The 16,318-nt window shown below is 51.4% G+C and overlaps 1 protein-coding gene across 1 annotated transcript; it reads right to left on the reverse strand.

Annotated features, from left to right (window-relative positions):
* Positions 1-1,815: 1,815 nt before the first annotated feature.
* On the reverse strand, positions 1,816-12,682 carry SYP (synaptophysin; the record flags this gene model as incomplete). Its single annotated transcript, XM_079910950.1, has 7 exons — positions 1,816-2,488; positions 4,737-5,067; positions 6,277-6,468; positions 7,199-7,394; positions 10,137-10,261; positions 11,427-11,492; positions 12,665-12,682. The coding sequence occupies 6 exons, from the start codon at positions 12,680-12,682 to the stop codon at positions 4,741-4,743; spliced, it is 924 nt and encodes a 307-aa protein (XP_079767076.1). The 3' UTR covers positions 1,816-2,488; positions 4,737-4,740.
* Between the last annotated feature and the right edge of the window lie 3,636 nt (positions 12,683-16,318).

Below are 16,318 nucleotides of genomic sequence, written 5' to 3' on the forward strand. Positions count from 1 at the left end.
TCCCCATCTTTACAGGCCCAGCTGCGATGCCCCCTAAGTCCCGAGAAATAGATTTTCAAGCCTTCCCTCCCCTGCTCTCACTTTTCTCTCTCCAGTGATTCTTTCCCTGAGCTCATTCCCTGAGCTAGGAGTCTCTCCGCGCTCTCAGGCTTCGCTATGCCTCGGGGCTGGGAGGAGGGGGTCCCCGGCACACAGCCAGAACTCCGGTGCCCGGCCAGGGTCTCTAATTAGGCACCGCGGTGGCGGCGGTCAGCCGGGCTCTTCATCGTGGGTGCCGGGGACTTCACCCCCCATCCCCACCGCGCCCCATTACGCACATCCTGGTCACTTCCCGCCCCTCCCTGCCCCAGGGAGGAGCCTGAGACAGGTTATAGGGAGTGAATGAAAGAACTAACGAGTCACCTTGGTGCCCCGCCTCCCGGCCTTGCAGCCTAGTCGGTCTCCCGGTTCTCCAGCTGGACCAGAGACAAGGAAATAGAGAGACATCAGGGTCTGAAGAATGCGAGGCGGGTGGCTAGAGGGAAGTCTCCCTTTGAACCGTTTGGGGATTCAAGGACAGGGCTCCACAGGGGCTGGGAAGGGGCATGGCTAAGGGACCAGAATTAGAACCGAACCCTAGAAAGACTGGGCATTCGGTAGCCAGTAGTGGGGCAGTTGTCAGGGCTACTCAGAGAGTGACTTAGAATGATCGGCAGGCGAGAGGCTTCACAGAGGATAGGGCTCGGCAAAACACTGTTGGAGGGGCCGAAAATGGTGGGGTGACTCGAACGGTGTCCAGCAGGTCAGAGGCGGAGCTTCCTCTCGCCTCCTCTTCCCCATCTTTCTCTCCCCCCTCCAAAAAGACACACTGAGAAGTAAGAGCCGTGTGGACTAGGTGGTTGAGGAGTTTATTTAGGGGAGAAGAATTAATCATATTTTTTCCTTCTCGGGGATGGAGTCTTCAAACAATACCGAAGGGCATGGGAAAGGGTGGGGGTCTGGAGAGGAGGGGGAGGGGCCACAGCCAGACAAAATGGCAACACACAAGCACAGGCACTACCGACGTCACAGACACAGCAGAGGGTGCAGGATAGGGGCTCCAGACCGGGCCTCCAACCACTCCGGGACGGATGGGGATGTGGAGGGAGGGAGGAGGCCGGGGGGGGGTGGAGAAGGGTAGGTCGGCCCCACAGACCCTTTGGCTCTGTCCTCTGCCTAGCTGTCCCATCTCGGGGTAGGCAAGGGTGTGGGGGGTGCCTCTCTCTGGATCCCACCCCTTACCCTCCAAGTCTTATCTCTCAGCTCTTCCCAGGCCTCCTCAGTCCCCAGCCTTGGCCAAGGATATTCCCCCCTACCCCTAACGAAACCCATCCCTCAGCTCCTAACCAAGCCTCTCACCTCGCCCTCCCCACTGCCAAGCCCAACCACTTTAAAACACATTTTCTTCACTGCTCCTTTGCGGGGCCGGGGCTGCTCCTTCAGAAACCACCATGCACGCCCCACTCTAAGTCCTGAACTGTCTAGAACATGGACCACGACCTCACTCCAAGTTTGGCCCATTCCTGAACTCCACTTCTTGCCTTGCCCAAGGTCGGCCCCCTTTAGAATCAAACTCTGTCTCTCGGAGTGTTCAAAGCCACACCCCTTCCATAGATTCTGGTCCCAATCCAAGGCCCGCCCACTCTGGGGCCTCACCCACAGCCTGCTTCAAGCCCCACCCCTTCTAGAACCACGCCCTTAGCGTTTTTCCAAACCAAGTGTCCAGGTCCCAAGTCACACTCCTTCCGTAGAACCCTGTCCTACTCCAACCCCTGCCCACTGTGGGCCCACCCGCTGCCTCACCCAAAGCTCCACCCCTTCTAGGACCACACCTTCAGCTTCCTTCTAAGCCCCATTCTAGAATGCTGTAGGGCACCCTTCTTCTTCAGACTCCAGATCCAGTATGTCTGGAACCCAACCCCTCTGCTTACTAGCCCTGTTCATTCTAGAGGTCCTCTCCAAGACCACCTTGGGTCCCAAGCTCCCCCAGCCTCTGCCTTTCTCCTCTCTTCAGAGTTGCATTTTCCCTAATGGCCCCTGTTCAGGCATTGCTAGAGGAATCAAGGCCCGAGTTGGGAGGAGGGGAGGGAGAGAGGGGAGAGCCTGAACTCACACCCACCCTCCCCACACAGCCTTCTGTCTCCTCCCTGTCCCCCTTACAGAGCCCCCCAACCTCAGGGCACAGGGCCAGGGAACAGAGAGGGGCCAAAGGATGAAGGGGAAGGGGTAGGGGTAAGAGAGGGGCCCATGCAAGATCGGGTCCCTAATGCATAAGGGGAGTGGAGTGGGGGCAGGGCTCAGACAGATAAATAGATATTTATATATTATATATATATATATATAAACAGCAAAGACAGTTAAGGGTCTCCTGGTTTGAGGGGTGGAGACCTGGGGTGTAGGGATGGGAACGGGGGGCAGTCCTTCTCCTGAGCTCTTGCCTACCAACGGGGTCCTCCCGGGCTGCACTGACCTGTGGAGACAAAAGATACAAAAGGAGAGGGGGTCCAGACACAGGTGGTGCCTTTAGGGAAGGGCTGGGCTGCTATGCCTCTGCCCTGGCTTCACCCACTACCTGCCATGACCTTTCTTCCTTCCTTCTTCCTTCACTTATAGTCTTGGGGTCAGCTTCATCCCAGCTGCCCCTGCTGGGAAGATATACCTTGCCTTCACTAGATTAGGTACCAAAGAAAGTATGGTTTCCCCTTCTCCCAATCCAAAAAAGTCTGTTAACAGATACTGTACTCCTCATTGGTGGTAAACTATATTGAGCAGAGCAAAGATCCTTATCTTTGTGGAGCTTACATTGTAGCAAGGGAGAAAGACTTAAACAATTACCATGATGTATAAATAAGTTATCTAGTATGACATAAGGTGATAATAAGTGAAATGGAAAAACAAAAAGTAGACTGGGGCGAGGGGGATTAGGAGTGACAGTAGGGGAAGAAAGGTTGCTGTAGTAAGTAGGTAGTCAGAGAAGACCTCATTGAAAAAGTGACATTGGAATAAAGACTTAAGGAGGTGAGGGAATGAGCCACGCAGATAACTGGAGGGAAGAGCATTCCGGGTAGGGAGCGCAGCCAGTGCAAAGGCCCTGGGGTGGGACCACATCTAGTGTGTTTGAGGAACAGCAAGGAGATCAGTGGGGCTTCAGTGGAGTGAGCAAGTGAGAATGGTAGGAGGTGATGTCCGAGAGGTAGGTAATGGGGTCACATAGGAGCTCGTAGACAAGGTTGTGAGGACTTCAGCTTTGACTCTGGATAAGGTATAAATCAACTGGAGATTTTAAGCAGAGAAGAAAAGTAAAATGATAGTAAAATGTCTCATGCTGTGTTGTTTCTTTTATTTCCTCAATAAATGTTTCTTACCATTAGTAGTGCTCTAGGTGATGTGTCTATAGCATAAATTAGTCATGGTCACATCCCCTAGTCTAGTAGAAGAGACAGTCAATAAACATATAAACTAATAATTACAGACTGTGATAAAGAAAAGCACAGGGAGAGGTAAGAAAAGGGACTTGTAAGGAGTTGGCCAGGTAAGGTTATCAGTGTGTGTGGGTGTGAAACTCCAGGGGGAAAGCAAGTACCAAGACTGTGAAGTTGCACTGTGCCTGGTACATTGATGTGGCCAGTGTGGCTGGAACAGAGTGCGGGGGAGTGGTTGGAGGTGAGAGGTCAGAGGAGTGAAGGGTGGGGCTAGATTGTGTAGGGCCTCGTGGGTCATAGTTTTGGCTTTGGCTTTTAATCTGAGTGAGATGGGAGCCCCGGTAGAGCTCTGAGCTCTGAGCATAGGAGGGTCGTGGAGTGATTTAGGATTTAACAGGATCGTTTCCCACGCCATGAGCAGAATATAATGGGAATGGGGGTGGAAACCAGTGAAGAGGTCCAGGGGGACAGTGGGAAGATTATGGATATATTTTGAAGGTAGAGCCAACAGGAATTTTTAGTGAATTAGATATGGGATGCCTGATAAACTCCTCCCTGCCCTTTCCATCCTGGCCAAGTGCCAGAAGCTACCTCCACCCATGTGTTGCCACCTCCTTGCCTTTCCCCTCTAACGCCATCAGCCTGCCTCTACTCCCCGTCTTCCCCCCTCACATTTGAGGGAAATCTCGCTTCTCTTTTGAGGCCCAACAAGAAGGCCGGCAAGACTTTCCAATGCGCCCCCCCCACCCCACCCCGCCCCGCTCCACCCGGGCCCTTTTCTTCTTTGAAATTCCACACTACCTCCCTCGCCTCCAGGGTTGCGGAGAGGTGGCGGATCTGTCACCTCCTTCGGATTAGTGATCTTGTCTGACCTTCATGATCCAAGCCCGTTTACCCTCATCATCTATTGGCCTTATCATAACGTATTGGATAAGACCCACCTCTTCTTCCCTCCATGGCTCCTGCGCCCAGCGGATTTCCCACTACGCAAGTCCTCCTGTTATTCCCTCCTTTCATTGGTTGCTCTGCCCACTTCTCTCTCCCCTCCCTTCCCTCAGAGCAGCACTTCTACCTCTCTCCCATTGGCTTTTCATTCTGCCTATTTTCAAACACCACTCTTCTGCTCTCCACCATTGGCTAGTTTTTCGCCCCTAGCACGTAGCTCCGCCTCTCTATTGGCTCCTTCAAATTCCCATCCTTACCTGTCCGGCCAGTGTCCTACTCCTATTGGTTCACTAACCCGCCCATGAAAGGATCATGAACCCTCCTTGGCCGCCCCGCCTGTCTGTCACTCACCAGACTACATCTGATTGGAGAAGGAGGTGGGCGCACCCTGAGGGCCATAGCCTTGCTGCCCGTAGTCGCCCTGAGGCCCGTAGCCACCGCCACCGCCACCGGCGGGCTGCCCGTAGTCAGGCTGATAGCCGCCCTGGGGCCCGTAGGAGTCCTGGGGCCCGTACCCGCCGGGGCCCTGCCCGTAGCCTGCCTCGCCGTAGGCATCCCCGGGCGCCGGTTGCTTCTCGGGGGCGCCGGGAGGAGCGCGCAGGAATGGGGCGGCCCAGCCTGTCTCCTTGAACACGAACCACAGGTTGCCGACCCAGAGCACCAGGTTCAGGAAGCCAAACACCTGCGGGGAGACAAAGCTCGGCTGTTGTCCTGCGCCCATTGCCCTGGCGGCCCCGGGGAACATCGAGGCCGCTTGCGTTGGGCTTGGATTCGCGGGCCCCGGGATAGTGGTGGTTTCCGAGACCCTGACCCTCCGAGTCCCAGCGCGTGAATGTCAATGTGCACAAAAATCACCTTGGTGGGGAGGGGGGCGTGGGGCGTGTTAGAATTCAGATTCCCGGGGATGTTGAGATATATCAGTATTGCATATATGTGTTTATGTATTTGCATATGTACACGTTTATACATGTACAAAATATAGTAAACCTAATTTTGTAATATATAGTAAAATGCTAAGCATAAATTTTTATTAAATACGTAGATATACCGCTAATGGATGCATATATACACATACATATGTATATACAAATATATGTATAAATACCCATGTATAAAGTATATAAATATACGCTTTTATATTAAAACAAATATATACATTTGTATAAATATATACAATGTAATTCAATTTGGGGACGGAAAGTAATATTTCCACTTTACAGCTGAGGAAACTGAGGTGCACAGAGGCTTAGTGGCTTAGATCTTAGATCTGTCGTAGCCAGCAATTGACAAAAAAAGAGTTGGAATCTGAGGATCTGTAACACTTGTATACGACTTACCATGTGCCAGGCCCTTTTCTAAGCACGTTGTATGTTATTAGTTCACTACTTAACTTTGGAGCAGGACCTCTTATTTTCAATTTATATGCTCAAACTGAGGCCTGAGAAGCTGAGTAACTAGTTTCAGGTCCTAGAGCTTGCAAGTGGCAGAGCTCGGATTTGAGCTCAGTCTGACTCTGGCCAGTAGGGGGCGTCCATACGGGAAACATTTCAAGTTATTCTTTCATTTTGCATATAAGGAAACAGGTCCCAAGAGGGTACTTACTGAGTTGCCAGAGATTCTACATGACTAGGCTGAGCCTGTGATCCAGGTCTCCCAAACCTAACTGGACAGAAGATCTCACGTTCCCCTTTTGGGGACAGTCTGTGGTGTCACAGTGGTTATAATTGCTATCTCATCCTACAAGGCTCTGTTGTTGGCATGCCTCCTCCAGGGAGCCCTCTTGGATTTCCTCTGAATTCTCCTCTCATTCTCTCTCTCCACCACTCCCCATGCCAGACTAAGTTTCCCAGCCACCCTCCCCAGCTGGCCCAGCCAGCTTCCCAGGGCTTACCACCGAGGTGTTGAGGCCAGAGGTCACAGGGTCCCTCAGCTCCTTGCATGTATTCCCCGTCTGGTGGCAGACAGGCATCCCCTTGATAATGTTCTCTGGGTCCGTGGCCATCTTCACATCTGACAGCCCCTTGGCCCAGGCCGACGAGCTAACCAGCCACATGAAGGCGAACACTGCCGTGGCCAGAAAGTCCTAGGCCGGGCAGGGGGGAGGGAGATGGTACCATGAGTGGGCTGCTTCATGCTGGGCTGTGGGGCCTCCTCAGATCACAGGCTTTCTTGGGAGGGGCGTCTCCCAGAAGAGGCTTGTCTCTCCCCTGCCTTTCCAGCTCTTGAAGCCCCCAACACTCACTTGAAGGTGGCCCTCCTAGCTTGGGCTTGTCTGTGCATGTATGTGTATGTGACAGAGGGTGTGGGAGTGTGACTGTGGTATGTGGTGTGTGTGTGTGTGTGTGTGTGTGTGTGTGTGTGTGATTCTGTGAGATGGTTGCCAAGTCTGTGGAAAGTAGTGTGTCTTTCCACTTTTATCTGAATGTGGGAATTTGTGTCATTTTGTGTCTGGGATGAGGGTGTATGAGTACAGCTGTGTAGGAATCAGTGTGTCTGTGTGGTGTGATGACAAGCATGATTGTCACAATGAACCTCTGTGTGCTGCTTTCTTTCATCTAGACTGTAGGGTTTTGTGAGAGGTGGCAAGTTTCCAGGTGTCTGGGATTCTGTGTGGGCTGTGGGTGTGTCCCTGTCACTCTGATTCGGTGTCTCTGATGCTCATAGCAGCAGCAGCAGTAATGTGTGCGGCTGTTATCAGGGCCGCTTGCATGTGGGCCTGTCTGGGATTTGACGTGGCCTCTGAACATGGCTGTGTCCCTAAGGCTCCATGTCCCCTGGCCCCTGTATGCATACGAATGGCTGTGGGAACTCACCAGCATGGGCCCTTTGTTGTTCTCTCGGTACTTGTTCTGCAGGAAGATGTAGGTAGCCAGAGCCCCCATGGAGTAGAGGAAGGCAAATACGGCCACGGTGACAAAGAATTCAGCCGATGAGGAGTAGTCCCCCACGAGGAAGATATTTTTAGGGTCCCCTTGGCAGGTGGGTGCCTCAAAGTACACTTGGTACAGCCTGTGGAGAGAGGTGGGCAGGTGTGGCCCAGGCCCTAAGAACTCCCTCCCCTCCCCCCTGCCCAGTCATGGGTGTCCCCCAGATTCTGACAAGGTCCCAGGAAGAGGAGGAAATAACCATTCACGAGCACCTACTGTGTACCAGTCACATTTCATTGATTGCTGAGAGCATGCTGGTGAAATAGGTATTACTCAGCCCTCACTCCAACCTAGGTACTTTGGCCCCTTGGTTATTCATAGAACATACCAGGCACCCTCCCACCCTAGGATTTTTGCACTGGAATGCTCTTCTCCTTCAAGCTTTGCTCCACTAGTCACCTTCTCAGTGAGGTCTTCCCTGATCTATTTAATTAAATCTAACCATTCCCTCCCAGCACTCCTTAGCCCCCTTCTTTGCTCCATTTTCTCTGTAGCTGTGATACCCCAGCTGACATACCATGTATTTTACTTTTTTCCTTGTTTTTTCTTGTAACTACAAGAGGGCAGGGCTTTTTCCTTTGTTTTGTTCAGTGTTGTACCCTTAAGGCCTGGAACAGTGCTGCCACATAGTAGGCGCTCAATAAATGTTTATTAAATGAAGTATATGGAGGCAGAAACAGAGGCTCCGAGAAACGCATTAACTTGCCTAAAGTCACACAGCTTGTATAGGAATGACAGAGTTGGAATCTGAACCTTGTGTTTTTCCCCTTACGTCATGTTGACTCTTCTCCCCACCTCACTTCAGGTCCCCAAGAGAAAAACAAATGTGTACATAGCAGAGGAGAGCCCAGGGACTATAAAATAGGAGGAGACAGACAGAAAGACAGGAGGGTAGAAGGGATGCTGGAACAGGATTCGTGTATGTGAGGTGTGGGCGGGGGTGGGGGGGAGCTGTAGACTGGGAAGGCATGTGAGGCTAAGGCCTTTCCTATGGTGTGATGGAAGAGGGGTCATAAGGAGGAACGTGCGTGGAGAGAAAGAGCAGGGTGAAGTCCCAGAGCTCTGGCCTCAGGTTGGGGGGCAGGATCCAAATGGTGCCAGTGCCCTTGTATAGCAAAGGCTCTAAGGGAAAGGCTTACACTTATTGATCACCTCCAAGCATTTTACATAATTTCTTCACTTAATGACCCTCCCCCACAATTCTCTAAAGCAGGCATTATTATGCCTGTTTTACAGATGAACAAACCCAAGCTCTGCAAGGCTAAGTTACTTGCACAGGGCTGCATGGCTGCTAAACGATGGAGCTAGGAGTTGGAGCTGGGTTTAAGTTTCTGGGTTTCTAGGGGGAATGAGGGGTCTTTGGGGGGGATTATTGGGGCAGTGGCAGGGTTGGTCAGGGGGACACAGGGCAAAGATTTTTTTCCCCTGGGAGGCTTGGGGGTGAAGGGCAGATCCTCAGCACCCGAGGTCCTAGACATGGGAGGAGTTGGGGTGTCCACAGATTTTTCTGGTCTTCTAGATCCCCAAAGGGCCTGCTCTCAGCAGTATCCCATGCTGCAGCTCCCACTCCTTCCCCAAACTCTCTTGGCTTCTGTGAACTGGTGGATCCCTGGTTGTCATCCCCCCCTTCCCCAGCCTCTCAGACCACGCCTCCCTGGTGCCCCCTTTTCTTTTGATTATTGCTCAGGCCCTGCGCTGGCCTATCTTCTCTTCAGTCTTGCCTCTCACCCTGGGTGATCCCCTGAGCCTACATTTACCCTTAGTGCTCAAAAATCCCTAATTTCCAACTCAATCCCTGATCTCTTTCCTGAGTCCTTTAAACTTATTTATTTTCCTTATTTTAACAAACACTTATGGAGCGCTTCTTGTGTGCCTGGCACCGTGCTAAGCATTTTACAAGTATTAATTCATTTAATATTTATCATAACCCTGTAAGGTGGGTATTATTATCCCCTTTCACAGATGAAGAAATGGAGACCCAGAGCAGTTATGTGATTTGTCCTAGTAGTGGAGGAGCCTCAGGAGCCTCTATTGAAATTGTGTCTGTGGGTCTCTGTCTTCCCATTCCTAGGAGGTAAGCCTCCCCATGAGTGCAGCAACCTTGCCTGCTTGTGCTCACTCTTGTGTACCTAGCACCCGGCACACGGTATGAGCTCAATAACTCTCAGAACTGTTTAATTTGGCTTAATCCTTCCCCATGGCTAAGCAGCACCCCCTCATTATTCTTTATCATAAAACCCTGCATGAAGATGCCCTCCTTGGATTTCTCCCAATCTGCAATTATCCTCTTTAGTCATTTGTTTATTTGTTATAATGTTGGCTCCATGAGGGTAGGGAGCTTGGTCTGTTTTGTTCACTGTTATATCCCCAGCACTTTCAGCAGTACCTGACATACAATAGGTTCTGAAAAACTGTGTATGGGATGAACGAATGGGAATTAAATAATAATATTGGCTAACATTAATTGAGCACCTACTGCCTTAAGGATATATATATGTGTGCATATATATATATATATATATATATATATATATATATAATTTTGAATCTTGTTTATTGTCAGTCTCCTGCCCCTCCTCTTCACTAGAACACAGCCAGAGGGCAACAGCCTATGCCTGTCTTGGTCACCACGTGTCCTAGATGTCCAGAGGAGTGCCAGGCACAAGGTAGGTGCTCAGTGCATGCGCAGTGATCTGAGTGGGTGTGGTCTCCCGAGGTTGGGGCTGGGCAGGAGCCGCTGGGGAGGAGGTGTTGGCCGGTCCCACCCCCCACCCCCATCCCAGGTCTGTCAGGATCCCAGGGGTGGGCTAGTGTGGGGGCACACCTGAAGGGGTACTCGAATTCGACCTTGATGCTGAGGTTACTCTTGGTCTTGTTGGCACAGTCCACACTCAGCTGGAGCTCCCCACTGTAACTGCCGCATGTGGCAAAGGCGAAGATGGCAAAGACCTTGGGCAGCAGGGATGGGGATGGCCACGGTGAGCCTGTGTGCACGTGGGATGGGGCTGCCCTCCTCTGGACAGATGGGGCCCAGCATAGGCAGCAGCAGATGGACTGGTCCCCACCCCCACCCTAATCAGGGCTCAGCGAGGCCCAAGGACAAGCTGATTAGAGGGGTGTGGCTATCTCTTCCAGTCTTTCTCCCAGTGTCTCTCTTGGTTTCTACCTCTCAATAATGCTCTGATTCCCCTTATTCTGTCTCAGTCTATTTCTGTCTCTGTCTTTGTCTCTCTCTGTATTCTGCCTGTCTCTGTTGTTCTCTGTGTCTGTTTCCCTCGGTATCTCTCTGTCTCTGTTTCTCAATATGTCTTTGTCTTTCTCAGATGTCTCTGTCTCTCTGTATCTCTGTTTCTCTCTCTGCCTCTCTAGTATCTATGTGTGTCTCTTTCTGCCTCTTCTCTCTCTCTCTGAATGTTTGTGTGTGTGTCTTTCTGTTTCTTGGTCTGTCTGTTTCTATCTCCCTGCTCTGTCTCTGACATTATCTCTATGGTGCTCTCTCTGTCTCCCTCCTGCCTCTCCTTCTGTTTATCGGTTTCTCCTTTTCCCTTTTCCCGGAGGGTCTCTTCTTCTCCCTCTGTCTCTTTCTCTCCCCCACCGCATTTCTCTTCCTCTCTTCCTGTGTCTGTTTCTCTTTGCATCTCTGTTCTCTGTGCATCTTTCTCTGTCTCCCTTTTCTTTGTCTCTTTCTGTTTGTTTCTCTCCCATCTCCATATCACTTTTTTCCTGGTATTTCCATCTCTGTCTCCATCATTCCCAATCTCCCATTCTCTCTGTCTCCTTCACTGTCTCTGGGTTTCTCTGGCTTTTCGTCTCTCCCTGCAGCAACCAGCTTCAGTCTCCACCTCCCCTGCCCCCCTCTCACCTCAGGAGAGGAAGTAGGACGTCGCAATCTTCCACTTGAGAATGGGGGTACCCTTGGCCTTATGTGGCGTCACATCACAGCCCATCTGTTCTCTGGCCCCAACCCCCTGGGACTTCACCCAGGAGCCCAATTCCCCCACCCCCTTCTGCCCCCCCCCACCCATCCATCCCTCCCTCCTTATCCCTACTCCATCCCTGCTCTTCCAGACCCCACTACCTCCCTCTTTCTCCCCACAGCCCAGACCACACTCACCCATTGCAGCACCTTCACAAAGCCGAGGGGCTCCTTGACCACCCGGAACTGACCCCCGGCCACCAGCTGAGGAGAGAAATGGTGGGGAGGGGTGGGGTTGTTGGGGATGGAGAGGGAGGTGGGGGACAAGGCCACCAGGCAATGACCCCTGGGGATAAGGCATGTGATCTCTGGGAGGGAGTGACGTTTGGAGAGGCGGTGAAAAGGAGAAAGTGACACTTTGGGGAAGGTGTGAGCTCAGGGTCTCTGAGAGAAGGTCCCCTGGGTTCAGGGCTGGTGGGGACGTCTGGGGAGATGGTGAGATAGATGGCAGAGGGCGTCAGGGGTGAGTAAGATGGGGATGGAGTCAGGACTAGTTAGGGAAGGGGAGAAGGTCTAAAAAGGTAAAGGTGAGTCAGATGGTGAAGGGGATCGGGTGGAGAGAGTGAGGAAGGAGTTGGGGTTCATTAGGGTGGGGGAAGGGGTCTTGGATGGTGAAGGTGAGTCATAACAGGGAGGGAGTCGGGTTTGCTAGGGTGGGGGAGGGATCTGCAGCGGTAAAGGTGAGTCAGATGACGGTGGTGGGGTGTCTAAGGTGATGAGGATGGGGAGGGGTTAGTCCTGGTTAGAGATGGGCGAGGTTCTGAGGTGGTGAAGAAGAGTTCGATGGCAGAGAGGGTCTGGACTGATTTGATTAAGGTGGAGGAGGGCTAGGACATGGCTTCACTGCATATGTGCTGGGGGAAGGGGGACTAGGGGTTTGGGAGAAGCGAAACTGATCGTCCCCCTTGGTCTGCTCTGGGGGAAGAGGTGGTCGTCTATCAGGGTACCATCTCTGTTTGGAAGGGGCAGGTGTCAGCCCTCCCCTTCACCCCCGCCCCCACGCCTTCTGTCGCTCTATTTCCTAGCTCATCTGCAGCACCCCCCATCTTCCTTCTACTCTCCCCTCCCCTCCCTCCTTGCCCATACCCTGGCTCCAAGACCCCTTCTTCCTTCCCGGTCGCCCGTAAGGAACTGGCTTCTGGCGGCCCCCGCTGCGGCAGTGAGGACGGCCCTCGCTGCGGCAAAGGGCGCACTCCTTCTTTTCTCCACCTCCCCTTTCCTCCCCTCGCCTGCCGCAGACCCCAGCCCCAGCGCCGGGGACCGGGTGTCCGCTGCTAGGATTCTGGCCACCACCTCTTAGAGTCGGCGGATTCGCAGCGACCCCGGCGAGGAGGCCGGCCAGCGGCGGGCTCTGTCCGCGGTGCTGGAACGCGTACCTGATTCACCACGTCCATGTCGGCCAGCAGCAGCATCAGCAATGCGGGGGGCGGGAGGCGCCTGCTAGCAAGGGCGGGCGCTGGGCGCGGAGGGGGCGGTGCGCGATCGTCGGAACAGCCCAGGGGGCCGCAGCTCCGCCCCTCGCGCCCCCGCCTCGCTCGCCGCGCGCGCCTGCGCACAGCGGCCGTGTCTAAACCTCGCAGGCAGCCATTCCAGTCCAGAGGCTGCAGAGGCTGGAACCGTGAAAATGCTTTCAGAAGGTCGTTATCTCTGAAAACACAGCTAGAGATCTGGGGAGGTGGGCCGTTGGGTCCTACAGTAGGACAATTTGCCAGGCCGTTTGCTGAACTGTTGAATGTGTTCACTTATTTAAGCCTTAGAACATCCCTACGTGGTAGGGACTATTCGCCCCATTTTTACTGGTGAGGAAAATTAGTCCCCAGAGAGGTTAAGCGACTTATACAAGGTCGCCCAGCTAGTTATTGGCAGTGCCCAAAGTCCCTGCAATTTAAACATGGTTCAGGGTCTTGAGGGTTTCTTCTCATCTGCATTTTAAGCACTTAAAAAAAAACAACCCTCCCCCTCCAACCATTTCCCGTATTTCGCTCTTCCTTAGTCAAAGTGTTGCCTACTCCAACTCTCAACTTTTTACATCCTGTTTATTCCTTAGTCCTCTCTTAATTGGACTATGCCTCCTTCATGCTACTAAAACTAGGCCCACCAAGGTCAATGGCAATTGCCATGTGGCAAAATCCAATGGATAAATACAGCTGGAATTTAAGATGCTCAACCTCACTCATACTAAAAGGAATGCCTATAAAAGCTACTAAGACACTGTTTTTCATCTTTGAGGGTGGTGAATATAAAGAAGTTTGATAATGCTCAGTATTAGCAGTTGGCCAGAAACAAGTATTCTCATACATTGCCAGTGGAAGTTAAATTGGTATAACTTCTGTAGAGGGTAATTTGGCAAAATGTAGCAAACTAATAAGTCCATATATGTGGCTCAGCGTTTACATTTCTAGGAATTTGTCTTACAGAGAGATTCAAACATGTGCTAAAAGAAGTATGTATAAGATAATACACTGCAGCACTGTTTGTAAAGTGTGGACACTCCCCAAATGCTCATTACTGGTGGCCTGTTTAAAAAAACTCAGGTAGAGCCGCAAAATGGAGTACTATGTAGCTGTCATTACTCATAATATGGAGCTGTGTAATGATAGCCAAGATACTTAGTTAAGTAAGAAATGCAAGATGGCAAATTATGTGGGAATTGTGTACAAATAGAAGGGAAGCATTATATCAATTATAGAGAGAACAGCTAACATTTTAAATTGTGGCTGTTCTGTGAGCTTCCCATATATCACTCATTTAAATCCTCACAACAGGGACTTCCCTGGTGGCAGAGTGGTTAAGGATCCACCTGCCAAAGCAGAGGACACGGGTTCGATCCCTGGTCTGGGAAGATCCCACATGCCACAGAGCAAGTAAGCCCATGAGCCACAACTACTGAGCCCATGTGCCACAACTACTGAAGCCTGTGCGCCTAGAACCTGTGCTCCTCAACAAGAGAAGACACCACAATGAAAAGCCTGTGCACTACAATGAAGAGTAGCCCCCGCTCTCCGCAACTAGAGAAAGCCCACATGCAGCAACGGAGACCCAATGCAGCCATCACTCACTCAATCAATCAATCCTCACAACAGCCCTACGAGTCAGGTACTACTACTATCCTCATTTTATAGCTGACTAAACTAAGGTGCAGAGAGCTGAAGGAATTTTCCTAAGGTCACACAGTTGGTAGGTGGTAGAACTAAGATTTGAACAGGTGGTAAGTGGTGGAACTAGGATTTGAACCCAGGAAGTTTGGCTCCAGCACCTGTTACTCTTAGCCACTGTGCTAACTTATCAGTACGGCATCCTATAACTATATAAAAGATATTTGATACAACGGGTTGCCTCCAGAGAGAAGGGAAACTTTCACTTTTCACCCCTTTGTACTTTTGAACTTTGAACCATCTGAATGTATACCTATGTTTTTTTGTTTTTTAAACAAACACACTCACACTCAAATTCACACAAATATGGAATATGTAATGGGTACTTCAGTTATTGCCTTTTCAGGGGAAGAGCATGGGTTTTGGCATTCAATTGCTTGAATTTGAATCTCACCTCTGATATTTGTTCCTGTATGACTTTGGACAGGTAAAATAATTTAAAATGATACTTAGAGGATTGTTGCACTGATTAAACAAGATAGTCACTGTAATGCACTTAGCTCAGGGCCCAATAAATGGTTCGTTTTACCTTCCACACATCTCTGGAATCTACTCACTTCTCACCATCTCCTCTGCCACCTCCCCTGGCTAAGGCGACCATCGTTCCTGCCAAATTTAGCATCTCCAGTCTCTTCCTCCTCCCATCTGTTTTCAGCACACCCGTCAGAGCATCTATTTAAAATGCAAAGTTAACTATGTCACTCCCCTGCTCAAATCCCTCCCATGGCTCCCCACTGCTTTCAGGAAAAATCCCAGGGGTTGGGGCCTGGCATTCAAGGGTCTGCATCATCTGCCCTCAGGTGGCTTATCCCACCTCCTCCCTCAGCAATCGCCCTTCACTCTCTTTACCCTGCCCATGACTTACTTTCCCACAATAAACCGGCCCAGCCACTCCAAGCCTTTGTTTCCAGACCTAGTGCAATTCTATATTCTGAGTTCTAGCCTCCAATTTTGGCTTCCCTCAAATTTCAGTCCTGGTTCCATTGACACAAATTAGACAAATGAGAAACCCCTGCTCTGAGAGCTGGGAGGAGACCCTAGGTCAGACCGTCCCCAGGGGTGGCCGCATCCGGTGTCACTTCTAACACCACCTCCGATTCCTTTGGAGTGAGGATGACTACCACTTTGGACAACCGCCGTCACATGTCTAAGCCAGCTCAGTTTGTGCTGAGGGAAACCCAGAACAGTGCCTGGCACAAAATAAATGCCCGATAAACCTTCACTGAATGAATGAGACGCCAAAGGTTGGGCAATGACTAAAAGTAGGGCAAGAAACAGAGAGGAGCTCTGGGATCTGGGAGTGGGGTACTATTAGCTAGTCTCAGGAGAGCCAGGTAAGCCCTGAGTGGGTTGCCCCAGGCTAGAAGCCTCGCCCTTTGCTGTCACCCATGTTTTTACGAATGAATTTAAATTTCCTTTTTCTCTTTATTTATTTATTTTTTCTGGCCACACCTGGAGGCATGCGGGATCTTAGTTCCCCCGACCAGGGATGGAACGGTGCCCCCGCAGTGGATGCATGGAATCTTAACCACTGGACCACCAGGGAAGTCCTAGATTTCTTTTTTCACAAGCAGAAGCGGGGAGGTGGGGTGAGCGCAATTTAGCCTCCCTTCCTCGTGCTGTCAGAGGACCCCTCTGCCTAAGATACATCACAGTTCTAACCTCCAGGCCTTTCTACTGGCAGGACTCTCCTGGAGGTTTCCTTATCCTTTCCTTTCGATCCATCTGTCCTGCCCCAGTCTGATCTGCCTGACCCCTTGTGGAATCTCTGACTTTCCCCCACCCCTCATCCGAGCCCTCACACATCCTCACTCTCTCCACTTTCCTCCATCTGTCCAGAAACCTCCCTTCCCCCACCACCTCCACTCTGTCTCC

Source organism: Stenella coeruleoalba, assembly GCF_951394435.1.
Source record: "Stenella coeruleoalba genome assembly, chromosome: X".
Lineage (NCBI taxonomy): Eukaryota > Metazoa > Chordata > Mammalia > Artiodactyla > Delphinidae > Stenella > Stenella coeruleoalba.